Below are 17,949 nucleotides of genomic sequence, written 5' to 3'. Positions count from 1 at the left end.
GCCTCTCACCGATTTGCTTAGTTCGAAGGCAGGCACGGATTAACGCACGGGCCTACTGGGCACTTGCCCAGGGCACTGGGCCAGCAGGGGGCCCTGTCAAATTTACTGTGTCTATTCTTTTCAAATAATTATTTTAATTGTAATTTTATTTTCAGTAAAATTGTGTTAAATATTGAGGAATAATGTGATTATTTTTTTGCAGTTGCAAAGTATTAACTAGTAAATAAATCAAATAAATAATTTTACTGTATTGCTGCGCTGTTGAGAGGGACATCTAGAGGCGAGTGAAAAGCATTGCGTAATATAAAAGTCACGCGTATAGAAGACGGTTACTCCAAAACAAAAACAAAACAAAAACTGAGTTTAAAACCACAACCAAGTTTCAAGACTAGAATTTTTCTAGTCGACTAGTAGTCATTTATTTAAGCAATTAGTCGACTAATCTCACGTTAATATTAATTTCTGCTTAAATACTGAGTGCAATGTGCATGGAGGCATATAGCCTATTCCGCGCTCAAGCGCATGCATAAATCTTGCCGCAAAGCACCGGCAAAAGCAGGCTAGTGATAATATGTCTGAGAAAAAAAAAAAACCTAGGCATTTTTATTGTTTAATAATAAAAATATATATATTTCTAAATCAGTGTCGGCTGCAAACATATATATATATCTTCGCTGTTAAGTGGATGCGCCTTTAGAGAGAAATGCACCTTTCATATATCATATCAGCCTTATCAGCCGGTATTTGCTTTCGATTCGAATTTTTTCGTTTAAAAGTGGACATTTCAAGCTTTATATAGAAATATTCATCATGTCTGTGAGGCTATACACTATGTTTCAGTTCATTTTTTGAAACGCGCTCCAGTTCACGCCACGGAGACCATGAGAGCACGCCCTGTTTGTTTTATTTTATTTTACAAAAACACAACGTTTTCTTGTTATTGTGAGTTTACAAAAAATAAAAGTAGCTACTTGCGACTGATGCATTATTCTTTTCTGTATAAGACCAGAAAAGATTGAGTATTTCAAGTTGTTTCCACTGATGATAGGAAAATGCAAGTGTTCGCGCCGACGCCTGCCATGCGGTGCGCGCTGCACACTCCGCTCAAACACTTTGAATATGCATTTATCTAGGCTAAAGTTAGAGCGAGCTGCCATGCCAGACGGATAAGTCCTTTTTATGTTTAACAAATCAAATCATGCATTTTCTACCTACCGCGAGTAAGCGCTGCACCAGTTTGAAAAAGGTAAAAGCATAACGAGCGTAACGAAAGAGGGGCCCCACTAAGGGGGATGCAGAGATCGTGAGCTTAGAATTATAAGGTTTTATCTCCGTTTAGGGTAGTTCCCGAGATATTGAGCATCAAAGTTTTTACATCCCAGCTGGCAATGGAGAGATGGAACCTTTTTATATTATTAAGAACTACTAACAGAATATTTTTTTTTCAAAAATAAAACCACACAGGCATTAATAAACACCTAATGGATCAGATTATGTCAAAAACTCAATTTTGACCAAAAGTGGAGATATAACCTTATAATTCTAAGCTCACGAGATGTTGCTGCGTCTTTATATTAACATTTCTGATTGTTTAAATGATCAGCCCTCGGGGGCCCCCTTAAAATGCCTGGCTTGCTGTGCATACAGGTGCAACACTGTTGTCCAAAAAATTGGTGAAGGGGGCCTTTGAGACATCCGTGCCCAGGGCACATCATCGCCATAATCCGTCCCTGTTCGAAGGTGACCTTCAACTGGACTCCACGGAGTCAAGCTGCTTTCGAGTCTGTTAAAGCACTGCTGACTACTGCGCCTGTGCTAGCCGCTCCTGATTTTTCTCGGCCTTTTTCCATCGCTGTTGACGCGAGTGATCTGGGAGCAGGAGCTGTTCTTCTGCAACATGACGGGGATGGTCTTGAACACCCTGTCTGTTTTTTTTTCGCGCAAGTTTAACTGTTGTCAGCGTGCTTATTCGACCATAGAAAAGGAAGCTCTTGCTCTTGTGCTCGCCTTTCAGCACTTTGAGGTCTATGTGGGAGGTGCTGCATGTCCGGTTGTGGTCTACACAGACCACAACCCTTTGGTTTTTCTTGATCGCATGCGCAATTCTAACCAGCGCTTAATGCGGTGGAGCTTGATTCTACAAGGCTGTAACATGGAGATTAGGCACATCCGAGGACGTGACAATGTAGTTGCCGATGCATTGTCTCGTGCTTGATATAGAAAGTATGGTAAATAAATTGTGGTAATAAAAAACGTACTTGTTGCACTTTCATTTTTATTTTTTTCCCTTTGTTCAGTTTAGCAGGTTCCTGGAGCCATTGCTGAATGTGGGTTTGTAAGTGTTTATTTGTAAATATTTATTAAGTTGTTGAGGTAAACCCCAATTTATTTTCTTTAAGGGTGGGGGTGTTACGCTGTCAAGCAAAATGGGAACAGTGTTTGTGCTGTTTTGTGCGTTGTGTTTCTGTTTCCTCTATAGGTCACGTGACGTCTCGCCGATTGCTGATTGTGGGCGGCGCAACTGCTTTAAAAATGCCTTTGTTGACATCCGCTCTCTCTCTCTGACTCTCACTTCCGATCCGCTTCAGGTGGCAGACGGAGCGTAGCTCCGAGGTGTCCCGTGTGTTTGGCTTGTTATGCCTCGTTATGCCTCTTCATGGAGTTTCCCCGTGTTGACTTGATGATCGTGTTTTTCTATAAGCACGTTCCTGGCGTGGAACTCATGTTTGTTAGATTTAGTTTATAACATTATTTTAAAGCTGGTGGTAATTGGTGTTGGGTTTTCACGTTATTTAGTTTAGGTTTAGTTAGGGCAGCAGTCAGAGAACCCGGAAGACTCACGGAGAACATTGTCTTTGATTTTCGAACGGGAGGTAGGCAAGTGATATTTCTCCGGTAGACATATGTGTGCGCAGGGTTTTCTTTCTGTTTGTTTTTGTTGTTTTCTTTTACCACCATGCTTTGTTTATGACAAATTATCTATCATTTAAATCATTTATAAATAAATAATTTATGCACCGTCACTGAATTTCTGTGGTCTTTATATGTTATGATGTTCCATTTTAATTAATTTAATGGGCTCGTAACAGCTGTCAAAAGTGACCGGACACCTGAAAATGAAACTTCCTACCCCCCAGTAAAACCAATGTAATATATTTTTGTTCACTAATATATATATTAGTTTATACAATTTTTGCCATTGAAAATAATACAATTTTTTTTTTTTTTTTATGCAGTATTTCAGATTAATATAGAGACTAGGCCTTTTAAATCCAATTTTTGTAGGCAGATAAGCACCATCTGTTGATAGAATATAAAATAAAACATGTCATTTCATGGTGTTACCACTAGATGCCTGTATAGCTCTCTATGGAGAGGCTTGTGAATTCTCTAGTAGTATTTGGACAAAATTACTAACTTTTAAGATGTGGATTTGAATGTTTTTTTATTTTATTTTTTATTCTCAAATACTTTTTGTCAAGGTTTATAATTTTTTACTTTATTCATTTTGATTTGAAGTGTACATGGTTTTGCATTATTAATACGACATTTAAGCATTTTGTTACACGTAACATTAAAATTCAATAAAAATGTTACCAAAAAAAAAAACAGGAATGCTTTATCACAGCTTAATCCATCTGGATCTGATCTCATTTCAACCTCTTATTTCAGTCTTCTGACTAATTTTTGCTGTATGGTAATAAATAGCCCTACCAGTTCATTTGTATGTACAATATTGTGTGTGTGTGTGTGTGTGTGTGTGTGTGTGTGAGTGGATCTGTTTTGAGTGTAACCCCTTCCTTGCTGTCCACTTTTTACTGCAACCGCTTGTGGATGAATTATTGATTTTATTTTACGTATTTGTTCTATTATAGTCACACCAATTCATTGATGTGTGTGTATATAAGTGTGTGAGTGGATGTGTCTGTTTTGCACTCTTGATGTTTTAGAGTTTCAGCCCTTCATTGCTGAGCACTTTTTGTCTGCATCGTGGCTGATTTTTAGATTGTTCAACAAAAATTCTCTAAATTTTAATGTTTTTGTCGACCCATTCATTTCTTATGGCAAAGAGCAAAAGTGTGACTATTTTTTTTTACGACCACTTAGCCTGCTCGAATCATGCCCTCAATATTTGTGTGTGTTCACATTACAAATGCCATAAAAGTTACCAAGTTTTGTACCATTCCGATGAAGCTGTGAAAATTTCTAAAACAGACTGAAGAGCACAATATGTCAGTGCCATTGTAGATGCACATAAGTAATGTTTTATTACAAGGCACATTTATAAAAGCTACTTAATTGTCCTAATTAAACTAAGACCTAATCCTACCTTAATCTAAACCCCGTCTGTGAAACCAGACCAAAATGTCTTAAATTTGTTCATGTAAAAACTTTCGCATTAAAATGCATGTTTCAAAGGTCTAAAATTGCAAACAAACCGACACCGCAGTCAAAAGTATCTGATTTATTTAGATGGATTATCGAATGCCGAATTCGGAAATCACTTGGGTGCCTTGTGCAGGAAATAATGTCAAATTATAATAAGTAAATGAATGAATAAAAGTGAGCAGAGCAGTGGACGAAAACATGTAGCCAGACCAATCCAGGCCTGAAATATATTTTAGTCATGTATTCTCTAAAAGATTCTGAGCATTACTGGTAATTTTATGTGTTTTGTATGTCATTGAGATAGTTGTTTATAACCTCATTTATATTCTCACAGTCTGAGACCAGATGAAGCAGCATCTCCAGCACTCTCACACCTTTCTATGAAAAGTGATCATTCAATGGATCGGCCAATTGCGTTCAGCAACGAAACCCTTAGTTACAATGGGTAATTGACTTTGTTTTAAATGGTGTGCTTGTTGCATGAAAAAAAATTGTATTAAACATACAACTATCCTTTTCTTGCATATGTTGTATGTCTCTTTTACATTGTTAAAGTTGAATTTTCTGTCTCCTCCTGACAGTCTAAGACCAGATGAGGCAGCATCTCCTGTAACTTCATACTTCTCTTTAAAAAGCAACCAATCAATGGATCGACCGATTGCATTCAAAGACAGAACTCAGCCTTACAGTGTTAAACGGTATGAGAATTTGCATTCTTTGATCAGATATGCATGTGATTGTCAATTCAAAGTAGTGTGGCTGCAATATAAAAATTCAGTACTTTTTTTTTTTAATTCAAAATGTGAGTGTGATATAAGCAAAACCGTGAGCAAAGATCATTCCTTTTTTAATCACTGAAGCTGTCAATTTAAATAATTGTATCTGAATCTGTATAAGAATTGTAATTGTATGTGTTGAATCGGTACTGAAGAAAGACCGCCATCGTTACATTTTTTACATTTTCAGTATCAACTTTGTACTGAAGTACTGTACTTATGACAACACTGAGCTTGTGTGTACATTAGAGGTCCTATTAACAAATCAAACAACTATGCTTTAACTCTCACAGTCTGAGACCAGATGAAGCACCCTCTCCAGCACCCTCACTCCTGTCTGTAAAGAGTGAACAGTCAATGGATAGACCCATTGTGTTCAACAGTGGAGCGCAAAGTTACATGGGAGAGAAGTATGAGAACTTACTCTGTCAGGCATTCTTGCTGTACTGTGCTTGTTTTTATAGCATATATCTTGTGCATTTCTAATGTTGTTTTAAAAGCGTCCCATTTTGTGATATAACATTTTAGGCACTATACACTCTAAAGGTTTAGGCACACCAATCTCTTCTGGGTTTTAATTTATATACTGTGTCTACAATCATTGCATTAGTTGAATGTCATAACTAAAGATGTTCCCACAGCACACTTTCAGCCACTCTGCTGACAGAGGATCACTACAAGTGCCCAGTGTGCACAGAGGTCTTTAAGGATCCAGTTTCCATGCCCTGTGGACACAGTTACTGCAAACACTGCATTGAGATCTACTGGAGCAAACCAACTCAAGCTGGAGGTTACGCTTGTCCTCAGTGCAGAAAGAGGTTCAGAGATCGCCCAGTGTTGAGTGTAAATGTTGCTTTGTCTAAACTGATTGAGGAACTCCAGAAGGCAGGATTTAGTCCTGCTCTTCCTGCTCACTGTTACGCTGGACCTGAAGATGTGCCCTGTGATATCTGCACTGAGATGAAGCTCAAAGCTGTTAAATCTTGTTTGACCTGCTCTGTGTCTTACTGTGAGACCCACATCAGACAACACTACACAATACCAGCACTGCAGAGGCACAGCCTGGTGGAGGTGATTGAACTCCTGTCTGTCTGTTACAAGTATATACAACCATTTGAAGGTCATTGATGACACATTAAATGAACATGTTGCATCTAATGCACATGCTGCTGAATTGGCATTAGAACTGTTTTTTTTTTTTTTTTTTTTTTTTTTTCTTATTACACACAAAGGAAATATGTGGGCAGAGACCCCACCAATAATATAGTTCTGAATGAATGAATCTGATTAGCTAAAATTTGATTGATTCCACACCCTGTTTGTCTGTCTGCCTTCAAACACACGCTTTAAGTTTAATAAACAATGCATATAACGTATCTGGCTTGTTTTTTAGGCTTTTAATTTATCACATAAAGAAGAGAGGGAATCACAAGATGAGAAATTAACTGCAAGAGTGACCAAACTGGAAGCGGTAACAGATGCTTATTACACAATCCACTTGGTGGGAAAAAATACTGTCATATTCTTTTAAGTGCTATTCAAGAGATTTTGATGAGATTTTTTTTTTCAGACCTTGAAAGAAAGAGATGCACAGACAAAACGTTTGTGTAGAAGATTTGAAGTTCACTGCAGTGGTGAGTTACAGAATCGCCTGTTTTCCAGTTATTTATTAATTACAGATCAGTATATCATGTAATCAATTTAATTAAAAAATATCAATTGACAGCCCTACCTTTTGGTCATAATGTTTTAATACATTAATTCGTGACTGGATTCAAATAAATAAAAAATTAAGCAAACTTAAAACTTTCCAGTTTTATAATTTGAACACAAAAAGAAATTGCTTTGCTCAACTGGTCACATTAATAGACTTTTAAAAATGTTTATTTAATAAATGTTTTAAAATGTGTGTTTTCAATGATTTATTAATTTACTGTTTTATTTAACTACATTTTAAATTTCTATTTTTGTTTAAAATTATAAGTTGTTTTGTTATTTTATTAAACTACATTTCAATACATTAAGTAATGGTTAAATGTATCTTTTAAATTGTCCTTTTTATTTATATATTTTTTTCCATTTTTATGTTTGAATTATTTTCAATATAATATTTTCAATTGTAACTCCTATTCCTCCATAACCTAAGACCATATAAAAGTATTTCTGCATCAACTGTTTAAATGTTTTTCTGTTTGTATGATTTTCAGATTTTCCCTCAGATGTGATTGAGATGGCTGCTTTAGGTCGTCCTTTACGTCTTGGAATGTTGTACGACAGTCACAGCAATTCTTTCTGCCAAGGTGAGGTTTTTGTAGAGGCAATATTATATTATTATAACAAACAGTAGAAACTGTCAAGAAACAAATTGCTATGATTACATAGTCTTTTCCAACTGTCATTTAAATCGAGCTTGAAGACATGTTTTAAATAGGGCTGTCAATTTAACATGCTAAATTAATGACCTGTAAATAAATTCTGTAAAAGTTACAGTACTTGTACAAATAAATCATATGTAGTATGTGTTTCCAGATATCTTTATGTGGGATGAAGATACGTTAGGCCGTATGAAAGTATCTTTGCCTCGACCACATACATATGTGAAGGTGTTGGAAAATGACTCCCTTCAGGAAAGATTCAGAGCCCTTGAAATGTCCCCAATGTTACAAGTTGGCACCCAGACTGGACAAATGAAAATGAATGGGGCTGCTGCATTTCTAAACCACCCAGAACAATCTCATTATCAGGAAAGAGTGACACTACACTACAGAACCACCACCAGACTGGACATGATCAGCCAAAGACTGTTACAGGAAGCAGCGCCCTCTGCATTGGTTGGTCAAACCACAGCAACACACGTGGTCACTGCTGTGTACTTTGGAGGTCAAGCTTTTTTTGTTTTTGATAGTGACAGCTCAAACCATGAGAAAAATGCAGAAATTGTTGATGTTTTAAAAAAGATGACCTCTACCTTTTGTTCAAACCATATTATTTCAAACTTGAGTACCAGTGAAACAACTAAAAGCTCAATACTTGCTTGTAGTCTTTACATTGATGTGGGTGATTGGAAGAGTCCAGTGTCTCTTGATAAGGCTGTGGAGATCTACGGTTCTCTGCCGACACTGCTTGGATCTAAAGGTGAGAGAGCAGTTCCTCTGAAGGTCTTGCTGTATCCTCTGAAGAAACTGGACAAGAGCTCAGTGTGTGCTGCTCTGAGTGGAGTCAGTGAAAACTTGATGCAACAAGCTGAGAATATTCTGGAACATCTGAGAAAAAAAATCAGGATCTGTCAGGACATGATAACAGATTACAACAATGTAAATATGATAATGGAGCTTCTGCAGGAATACCAGACCACAGTCCTCCACGGGTTCAGTCCCCGCGCCAACTTATGGAAAGGAATATAAGGGACAATCGTGGTTCTTTAAAGGAAAATAAGGGACAGAATAAGGGACACCCAAAATATTTGTACTGTACCACACAGTGCATATCATTTCAGCATCTGCAGTTAAATATGTGTACAAAAGGTTCTCAGACAAACACATTTGGGTCATTTCAGAAAAATCAACCAAATTTCAGAAACTTTCCCAGCACAAATTTTTGATTTTGTTAAAAGAAAATATTCTGAAGAAAGACAAAAGTAAATGAAGAAGAAAGCCAAAATATTAGGCTACATGTGATGGATGTCTATTGTAACATCTGGACCAATCAGACACAAATTATTCATTTATTTAATGAATAATCCAGCAAACTCACTCTCCCAACAAAGGCATGTGAAACTTCCCCTCAAAAACTAACATCCCAAATGAAGCTAACACACTGGCAGAACCCGGTGTCTTGTTACAGGACACATTGAGACTGAGAGATAAGACTTTACGAAGCAAAGGAATCTTTACTCTCACTCTCACTTAATTCTTGCTGAGGATTTTAAACAAACCATGTTAATCCTGTATATTCTATATGTAACCACTTGAGAAATATATATAAACATGTATCTAATTTTCAAAAAAAATTTTAAAAAATGTGGTTTGGCCTTTGTATTCTTGTAAACTGTTGGGATTAATGTTTCAGACTTTGTTGCATACTATGGTTTACCAAAATCATATGTGTGGCACGTTTAGTCTCTATAAACTCCAATCTTCGTCCCCCATTTGTTAATTTACATTACATCTGGCTAACTTTGTGACACATTAGTATTATAAGCATCTTAAAGATTCTTGTGTTTAAGCATCCAATCAAATTACATGTTCAAAGGCCTGCTTGAACAAAAGGTTGTAAAAAAGACATTTTTCCCTCCAAAGTCACAGATCACAAGATCAGCTCTCTCTTACTCTTTTCTGAAATGCTGATGTGAAGATTATGCTGAATTAGAAGTTTCTAAGGACCCTCCAAGTTTGTGCCAGGCTGTGGCCTTGTCTTTCCATTCACCAAAGATACTCTGAAAACCACTGGTTCTCTCTCATCAAAACCACATCAGCAAAGATCAACTGGAGCCTCAACAAATTGCATCAGGACAGTTTAATTCAAATGGGCGAGACATGCAAGTATCAAACTTAGTCTCATTATTTGATACATTAAGTATCCTTACCCCTTTAAGGAAGGGCATGTTAGAACTAAACTGATGGTTTGGTCAAGGCTGTTGATCTGCTGAATTTCAAACAATGCTATAACTTCTTGCTTTCCTGTATTCTGCTTCAGCTCTCTTTCCCTTGGTAAACTGTAAGTGTGTGTATGTTAGAGTAGTTTAAGTGTTTAGACTAGTTAATAAAATCTTGTTCATGTCACACGTAAAGTTGTCCATGTCTCAAGCTCATAACTGGAGTCACTAATCATTTAGATTTTTGCTACTGCTCTTAGTAGTACTGTAAATTAAGAAAGACATTTCCCATGCCCATGGAAATGTACATTTCTTAGAGTTAATAAACAATTAATCCTGAGTGTTCACGGGACAAACAGGTTAATTGATTGTAATATTAATTTACGACATTAAGTTAATTATATTAACTGATCCAAATATTCATAATCAATTATAACCAGTTATTATTGATTATTAATATTTCATACAGCTAATTTGCTACATGTATAAATTAAAAATAAGCAGATTAAACAGAGATGTTTGAGGGCAAGACATGAAAACGATTAAATATATAGTATTACCAAAAGAGGGCAGTATAGGGTTATTTTTAAACAGGGTTGGATGAATCAGATAAAGAAATATATTTTGTTACAAGGACGTTTGGTTAAAAAAATCAAGTCATACATAGGGCTATACTGCCCTCTTGTGTTCAAAATATCAAAATAGTACATACAACTTTTTATCAGGTAGGTCTATTGTATTTATATATAAATATATCAGGTATGTGACTGTAAGGACATTTTCACTCCAGTTAATCGATGTGTGACCCCGGCGAGCAATACTTTTTTTCCCAGGATGGTAGGGGAAGGTACCGCCTTTTTCGCCTCTGATTGGCTAGAAGGGCTCTCCTTCGATTGGTTATTTGATTTGGCCATGAAAGTCATCTCACTTTCATTGCAACAGAAGTGAATTATAACTCTGTCCCACACTCCGGAGCAGAAGGTGGCGGTAATGCACCTATTTAAGTTAGTTGCCAGCCGCCGTTAAAAATCAAAAAGAAGAAGAAGTGAATTATGTAAGTTTTACAAATGAGTTGTTACGAATCTTGTGAAACGGCGCAAACTGTATGCAGATGAACGGTATAAGCCTCAAATACTCACAGCATGCAGAGATGGAGTTTGAGAAACCTGAGATGCTGACACGCATATAAATGATGACAGTTCTATGAAACACGTGTGTTTATATATATATATATATATATACACACACACGCGCGTGTGTGTATATGATATGGTTCTTTTACATTTACGGGGTTTAACTTCATATTGCCTGTCATGCACAGTTACCATAATTACCGGGGTGGCGGTACCACCGGCTTGGGCCCGTCATCGCTGCTCTCAGCTATATTTCTGGTTGAAATTGACATTTCAGTGTTAAAAGTGTGTTGGATCAGCATTGAAATTTTGATGAAAGACATTTTGACAATTGACTTTTTTTTTCTGATTTGCTCTAATACACTGGGGCTTGGTGTAGTGGTGTTGATTTAAGCAAGTCTGTTGAAAAACATCCATTGTAGTTTGAAAATAGCCACTGATTGGTAGACGCCCATTTTGGTTTTGCATGTGCACTTCTCAGTAGTCCAATGCGGTCTTCGAAATCACCCCCTATACCCCCATATTCACTATTCCCGACATTCCTCCACTAATATAGTCCACTTGAAGGAGTGAATGACAACAAGTGAGTGAATTCGGACAGAGTGCCCCGGAAGGGCTGCTGCTTTTACATAGTTTGTGCTAGAGATAAATCCCATCACATAGAGCCTCTTTCACCTAGATATCATCATATAGAGACTGTGTCTGTTCCCCAAATTAGGACATACAAAAAACTTCCAAACCCATCCAAGGGTAAAAATTTCATTGATGTTCAACAAATAAAAAAACAGATATAATACAGATGAGCAAATGATAAAGCTTGGGTTGCTGAATATTAGATCCCTTACTTCAAAAGCACTTATTGTTAATGATATGATTACAGACTATAATCTAGATGTGCTGTGTTTGACAGAAACCTGGCTCAAACCAAACGATTACATTACTTTAAATGAGACCACCCCGCAAGATTACTGTTACAAACATGAACCTCGTCTGAAAGGCAAAGGGGGAGGTGTTGCTGTAATTTATAGTAATATTTTTAGAATTACTAAGAAGTCTAGTTTCAAATATAATTATTTTGAAGTGTTGGTGCTTAATATAGCAATATATAGTGTAAATGATAAATCACGTTTGAGATTTGTGCTGGCTACTGTATACAGGCCACCAGGGCGCCATACAGACTTTATCAAAGAATTTGCTGACTTTCTATCAGAGTTAGTACTGGCTGCAGATAAAGTCATAATTGTTGGTGATTTTAATATACATGTACTGTATATAACAAAAAAGATGCATTGGGATTGGCATTTAAAGACATTCTTTACAAAGACAACTCTATTGGAGTTAGACAACATGTGTCAGGACCTACTCCTTGTCGTAATCATACTCTAGATCTAATATTATCACACGGAATCAATGTTGATGCCGTTGAAATTCTGCAGCAGAGCGATGACATCTCAGATCATTATCTAGTCTCATGTAAACTTCATTTAGCCAAGGCTGCAAAGCTGACTCCGTGTTACAAATATGTTAGACCTATCACTTCTGCCACTAAAGATTGCTTTATCAATAATCTTCCTGATCAGTTTCATCATCTCAGTGTCCCAGATAGCTTAGAAGAACTCGATATTGCGACAGAAACTTTTAACTCTCTCTTTTCCAGCATTTTAGACACAGTTGCTCTGTTGCACTTAAAGAAGATTAAAGAAAATAGTCCAACGCCGTGGTACAGCGAGCACACTCGGGCCCTTAAGAGAGCAGCCAGAAAAATGGAGCGCAACTGGAAGAAAACAAAACTAGAGGTATTTTGCATTTCATGGAAAGAGAGCTCGATTGCATACAGAGAGGCCTTAAAAGCTGCTAGATCTGCTTATTTTTCAACCCTATTAGAAGAAAATAAACAAAACCCTAGATATTTATTTGAAACAGTGGCTAAACCAGTGGTTCTCAATTCCAGTCCTCGTGACCCACTGCTCTGCACATTTTGTATGTCTCCCTTATTTAACACACCTGAACCAGATCATCAGCTCATTAGGGGAGACTCCATGAACTGAACTGAGTGTGTCAGATAAGAGAGACATACAAAATGTGCAGAGCAGTGGGTCACAAGGACTGGAATTGAGAACCACTGGGCTAAACTAACGAAAAATAAAGCTTCAAGCCCAGAAGTTTCCAAGCAGCACAGCAGTAATGACTATATGAACTTCTTCACTTATAAGATTGATAATATCAGGGAGAAAATTATAACTATGGAACCATCTACTACAGTATCGCAAAAGGCAGTGTATTGTAGTCTCCCTGAGGAAAAATTTGATTCATTCATTGCTATAGAAGAGGAATAATTCGTTAAACTCATTTCTAAATCGTCTAAATCGACAACATGTATGTTAGACCCTATACCGACTAAGCTCCTGAAAGAGATGCTTCCAGAGGTCATAGATCCTCTTCTAAATATCATTAATTCATCTTTGTCATTAGGATACGTACCAAAAACTTTTAAGCTGGCTATGATTAAACCGCTTGTTAAAAAAATGCAACTTGATCGTACAGAATTAGTCAATTACTGGCCGATCTCGAATCTACCTTTTCTGTCAAAGATACTAGAAAAGGCGATATCCTCACAACTATGTTCCTTTTTAGAAAGAAATGATATCTGTGAGGATTTTCAGTCAGGATTTAGACCATACCATAATACTGAGACTGCTCTCATTAGAGTTACAAATGATTTGCTCTTATCATCCGATCGTGGTTGTATCTCTCTATTAGTGTTACGCGATCTTAGTGCTGCATTTGATACTATTGACCACAACATTCTTTTAAATAGACTCGAAAATTATGTTGGCATTAGTGGAATTGCATTAGCATGGTTTAAATCATACTTATCTGACCGTTATCAGTTTGTAGCAGTAAATGAAGAGATGTCTCATCAATCACAAGTTCAGTATGGCGTACCACAAGGCTCAGTACTAGGACCTGTTCACTCTGTACATGCTACCCTTGGGAGATATCATTAGGAAGCATGGAATTAGTTTTCACTGTTATGCTGATGATACTCAGCTCTATATTTCTTCACGCCTTGACGAAACTTACCAATTCACAAAATTAACGGAATGCATAGGCAGGGCCGGATCTAGACATTTGGAGGCCCTAGGCAAAATTCATGTTGGAGGCCCCCCCACCCCCAATAAAACACACTTGAAACAAATATGATTCCTAACCTTTTTATTTATACAACATTTAATTTTAAATTTAGTATATTTTTACTTACACAGTACATAAGTTTGGACAAATTACTATTTGTAATGTTTTTGAAAGAAGTCTATAAATCCTCATCAAGCCTGGATTTATTTGATCAAAAATACAGAAAAATAATATAGTGAAATATTATTACAATTTAAAATAATGGTTTTCTATTTTACTAGGCTATACTTTAAAATATATTTATGTGATGCAAAGCTGAATTTAGTGTCACGTGATCCTTCAGAAAACTGATTTATTATCAAATGTTAGAAATGGTGCTTAATATTTATTTTATAACATGTGATACTTTTTTTCATGATTCTTTGATTATTAAAAAGTTGTTTTAAAAAAGTCTTCAATATCACTTTTATAAATTTAACACATCCTTGCTGAATATTCCTGTTTTTTTCTGTATTTTTGATCAAATAAATGCAGGCTTGTAGCATAATAATAAACTTCTTTCAAAAACATTAAAAATAGTAATGGGTCCAGACTTGTTACTGGTAGCCTATCAAACTTTATCTAAGCTAATCTCTTTTTTGTTTAATGAAGATGTTATTGTTCTTGTTGTTATTTTGCTGTTTTATTCAGTTTATTCACAGTTCCAGAATACCACTTCAGTAGATGAACATGAACGTGCTTTTATAATTTTTCTGCGTTATGGGCAGGATTTTTCCCTCCCATTTAATCAATAATGACTGCAGATATTGTCATATTATTAATATCAGTAATATGTTATTATGTATTGCATTGCTACCTTAAATATGCTATACACAAATCAAGTGGAAGAGAAAGACACGATCGCTACTGAGCAGGAAAAAAAAATCTAAACTAATATTCGTATAGGCTATGATGTCAGGGTATTATCTAATCATCAGCATCAGAATATAGAAGATAGACCCATATGAGATCCTTTATTTGAAACATTTAAAAATGTTGCAGTGTGTTGGTTTTTTAACTTTGAATACAAACGTCTTGTCTTTTACTTTTGTAGCTTTTTTACTAGTCAGCTCTGGACGCGATGTTATTCATTGATTGTACGCGCAAATTCAAAGCGTCGCGTCTGGGCACGTTAATGACGCTCGCGCTCTTTTAAACTCACAAAGCGGTGAATGATTTTTCCAGAAATGACGCTGATCTACAGTAGCCCACAAGTTTATATTTAAAATACATTGCAATCACACCAAAATCGATGACCTGCATTACGAGCTGTGCTTCTTTGCGTGCCTATTTCTGCTTTTGCTTCGCACTCGCAGCACCTGATGGATGCGTTCGTTGACCGCCTCTGATCGCCTCTGACGTCCCCTCGGACTAAACTGGCTGGCGCCTCTATACAGTCATGGGCTGGCGTTAATGTGACGTAATGTAACAGTCTATGGTTAAGATAAACATCGTTACTATTTTTAGTTGATTAATAGGCTACATTTTGAAATAAATTGTAGATAGGACATTTAGGCTAAATTCTTTTTTTTTTTTTGTCCCTCTGTCTGGGCCCCATCCCGCCAATCGGGCCCTAGGCACGTGCCTAGTTTGCCTTTGCGTTAATCCGGCTCTGTGCATATGTGATATAAAAAACTGGATGACTAGTAATTTCCTATAACTTAATTCTGAAAAAACTGAGAATCTAATTATTGGACAAAAAACTTACAAACGTAATAATCTAGAATACTGTCTAACACTTGATGGCTGCTCTGTCAAGTCTTCGTCGTCAGTTAGGAACCTGGGTGTGATCTTTGATACCAATCTTTCATTTGAAAGTCATGTGTCTAGTATCTGTAAAACCGCATTTTTCCATTTAAAAAATATATCTAAATTACATCATATGCTCTCATTTACAAATGCGTAACAATTAGTCCATGCGTTCATGACATCCAGACTAGATTATTGTAATGCTAGTATGGGTGGGTGGATGCACGCTTAATAAACAAATTACAGCTGGTCCAAAACGCAGCAGCTCGAGTTCTTACCAGAACCAGGAAGTATGACCATATTAGCCCAGTTCTGTCAACACTGCACTGGCTGCCTATTAAACATTGTATACATTTTTAAATATTGCTGATTACTTACAAAGCACTAAATGGTTTAGCTCCACAGTACTTGAGTGAGCTCTTAACGCATTATAGTCCTTCATGTCTATTGCGATCTCAAAATTCCGGCCAGTTGATAATACCTAGAATATCAAAATCGACTGCTGGCGGTAGATCCTTTTCCTATTTAGCACCAAAACTTTGGAACAGTCTTCCTAATATTGTCCGGGAAGCAGACACACTCTGTCAGTTAAAAGCTAGACTAAAAACACATTTCTTTGACCTAGCATACACATAACACATTATAGACTTTTATAATTCAATGTTAGGCTGCATAGATTAGCCGGAACCGGGAACACCGGGAACAGATCAGCCGGAACCGGGAAAACTTCCCATAAATCCTGATGTACTCGCTACATCATAAGAAGAATGGCGTCTACGCTAATATTAGTCTCTCTGTTTATCCCGAGGTTTACTGCAGTCTGCCGGATCCAGGCCATATCCAGATCTAATGAAGGACCTGCGCCTGGATGCGACGACAGCGCAGTCCTGAAATGTCAACTAGTATCTCCCCTATTAAGGCCTCCCTTTACCTCTCTACAGATAAAGCGTTGTCGGGATAATTCCGGTTCGCATGGCTACACGGAAGCGATAAAAATTCTGTATTATAAATTTTAAGGCTAGACAAGTAGTATGTTGAGGGTTGATTTGTAGGGAAGGACTATACATATTTTGACTATAAGACAAAACTTGTAGTCCATTATAACATCTACAAAGACAGCCTTCATGCTTTCAATATGGAACAAGGCAAAGCTAGACGGACTTTCTTCTCAAATATTATAAACAGCAATTTAAACAACACACGCACTCTTTTTGCTACTGTAGAGAGACTGACAACCCCCCCAAGCCAGATTCCCAGAGAAATGCTCTCAGACAGCAAGTGCAGTGAGTTTGCTTCTTTCTTCTCTGAGAAAATCAATAATATCAGAAAGGTGATCAGCACATCCTTGAGTTGCACTGGGGTCAGACAGATCAGACCAACCGAGAAAGTAGTTACTATGTCTGATTTCAAAGAAATTGATGGCAAAATTTTGGAAGAAACCATACAGCACCTTAAAACATCAACCTGCGCTCTTGACATACTTCCCACATCTTTTTTCAAAAGTGTGTTAAACAGTTTAGAAGCAGATCTTCTAGAAGTGGTAAATGCCTCACTTCTCTCTGGGAGTTTTCCAAACTCCCTGAAAGCTGCAGTTGTCAAGCCCCTCCTGAAAAAGAGCAATCTGGATAAGACCATATTAAGCAACTATAGCCAGATTTCAAATCTTCCTTTCATAGGCAAGATCATTGAAAAAGTTGTCTTCAATCAGCTGAACAAATTCTTAAAGGGATACTCCACTTTTTTCGGAAATATGCTAATTTTACATCTCCCCCAGAGTTAAACAGATGAGTTTTACCGTTTTAGAATCCATTCAGCCGAACTCCGGGTCTGACGGTACCACTTTTAGCATAGCTTAGCACAGATCATTGATTCTGATGAGTTCAGTAGCATTTCTTTCAAAATGACCAAAGAGTTTCAATATTTTTCCTATTTAAAACTTGACTCTTCTGTAGTTAAACCGTGTACTAAGATCGACGGAAAATGAAAAGTTGCGATTTTCTAAGCCTATATGGCTAGGAACTACTCTCATTCCGGCGTAATAATCAAGGAACTGTGCGGCTGTACCATGAGTGCAGCAGGCGTAATGATATGACGCAGCGCCTGAAAATAGGTCTAATAGGTTAGACAAACTTAG

The 17,949-nt window shown here is 36.9% G+C and overlaps 1 protein-coding gene across 1 annotated transcript in view; it reads left to right on the top strand.

The window, feature by feature from the left end:
• LOC311297103 (uncharacterized protein) overlaps positions 1 to 9,948 on the top strand; it is a 29,709-nt gene extending 19,761 nt beyond the window's left edge. The window contains exons 6-13 of the mRNA XM_084419217.1: positions 4,724 to 4,834; positions 4,971 to 5,087; positions 5,459 to 5,575; positions 5,807 to 6,236; positions 6,559 to 6,636; positions 6,736 to 6,799; positions 7,373 to 7,465; positions 7,695 to 9,948. Coding sequence (XP_084275343.1) covers positions 4,724 to 4,834; positions 4,971 to 5,087; positions 5,459 to 5,575; positions 5,807 to 6,236; positions 6,559 to 6,636; positions 6,736 to 6,799; positions 7,373 to 7,465; positions 7,695 to 8,569 — 1,885 coding nt within the window. The 3' untranslated portion in view covers positions 8,570 to 9,948. The remainder of the gene's footprint in view (positions 1 to 4,723; positions 4,835 to 4,970; positions 5,088 to 5,458; positions 5,576 to 5,806; positions 6,237 to 6,558; positions 6,637 to 6,735; positions 6,800 to 7,372; positions 7,466 to 7,694) is intronic.
• Positions 9,949 to 17,949: the final 8,001 nt, after the last annotated feature.

This window comes from Rutilus rutilus, assembly GCF_951802725.1.
Source record: "Rutilus rutilus genome assembly, chromosome: 9".
Classification (NCBI taxonomy): Eukaryota; Metazoa; Chordata; class Actinopteri; order Cypriniformes; family Leuciscidae; genus Rutilus; species Rutilus rutilus.
Note: the sequence above shows the minus strand (reverse complement) of the source record. Positions and strands in the feature narration are given on the sequence as shown.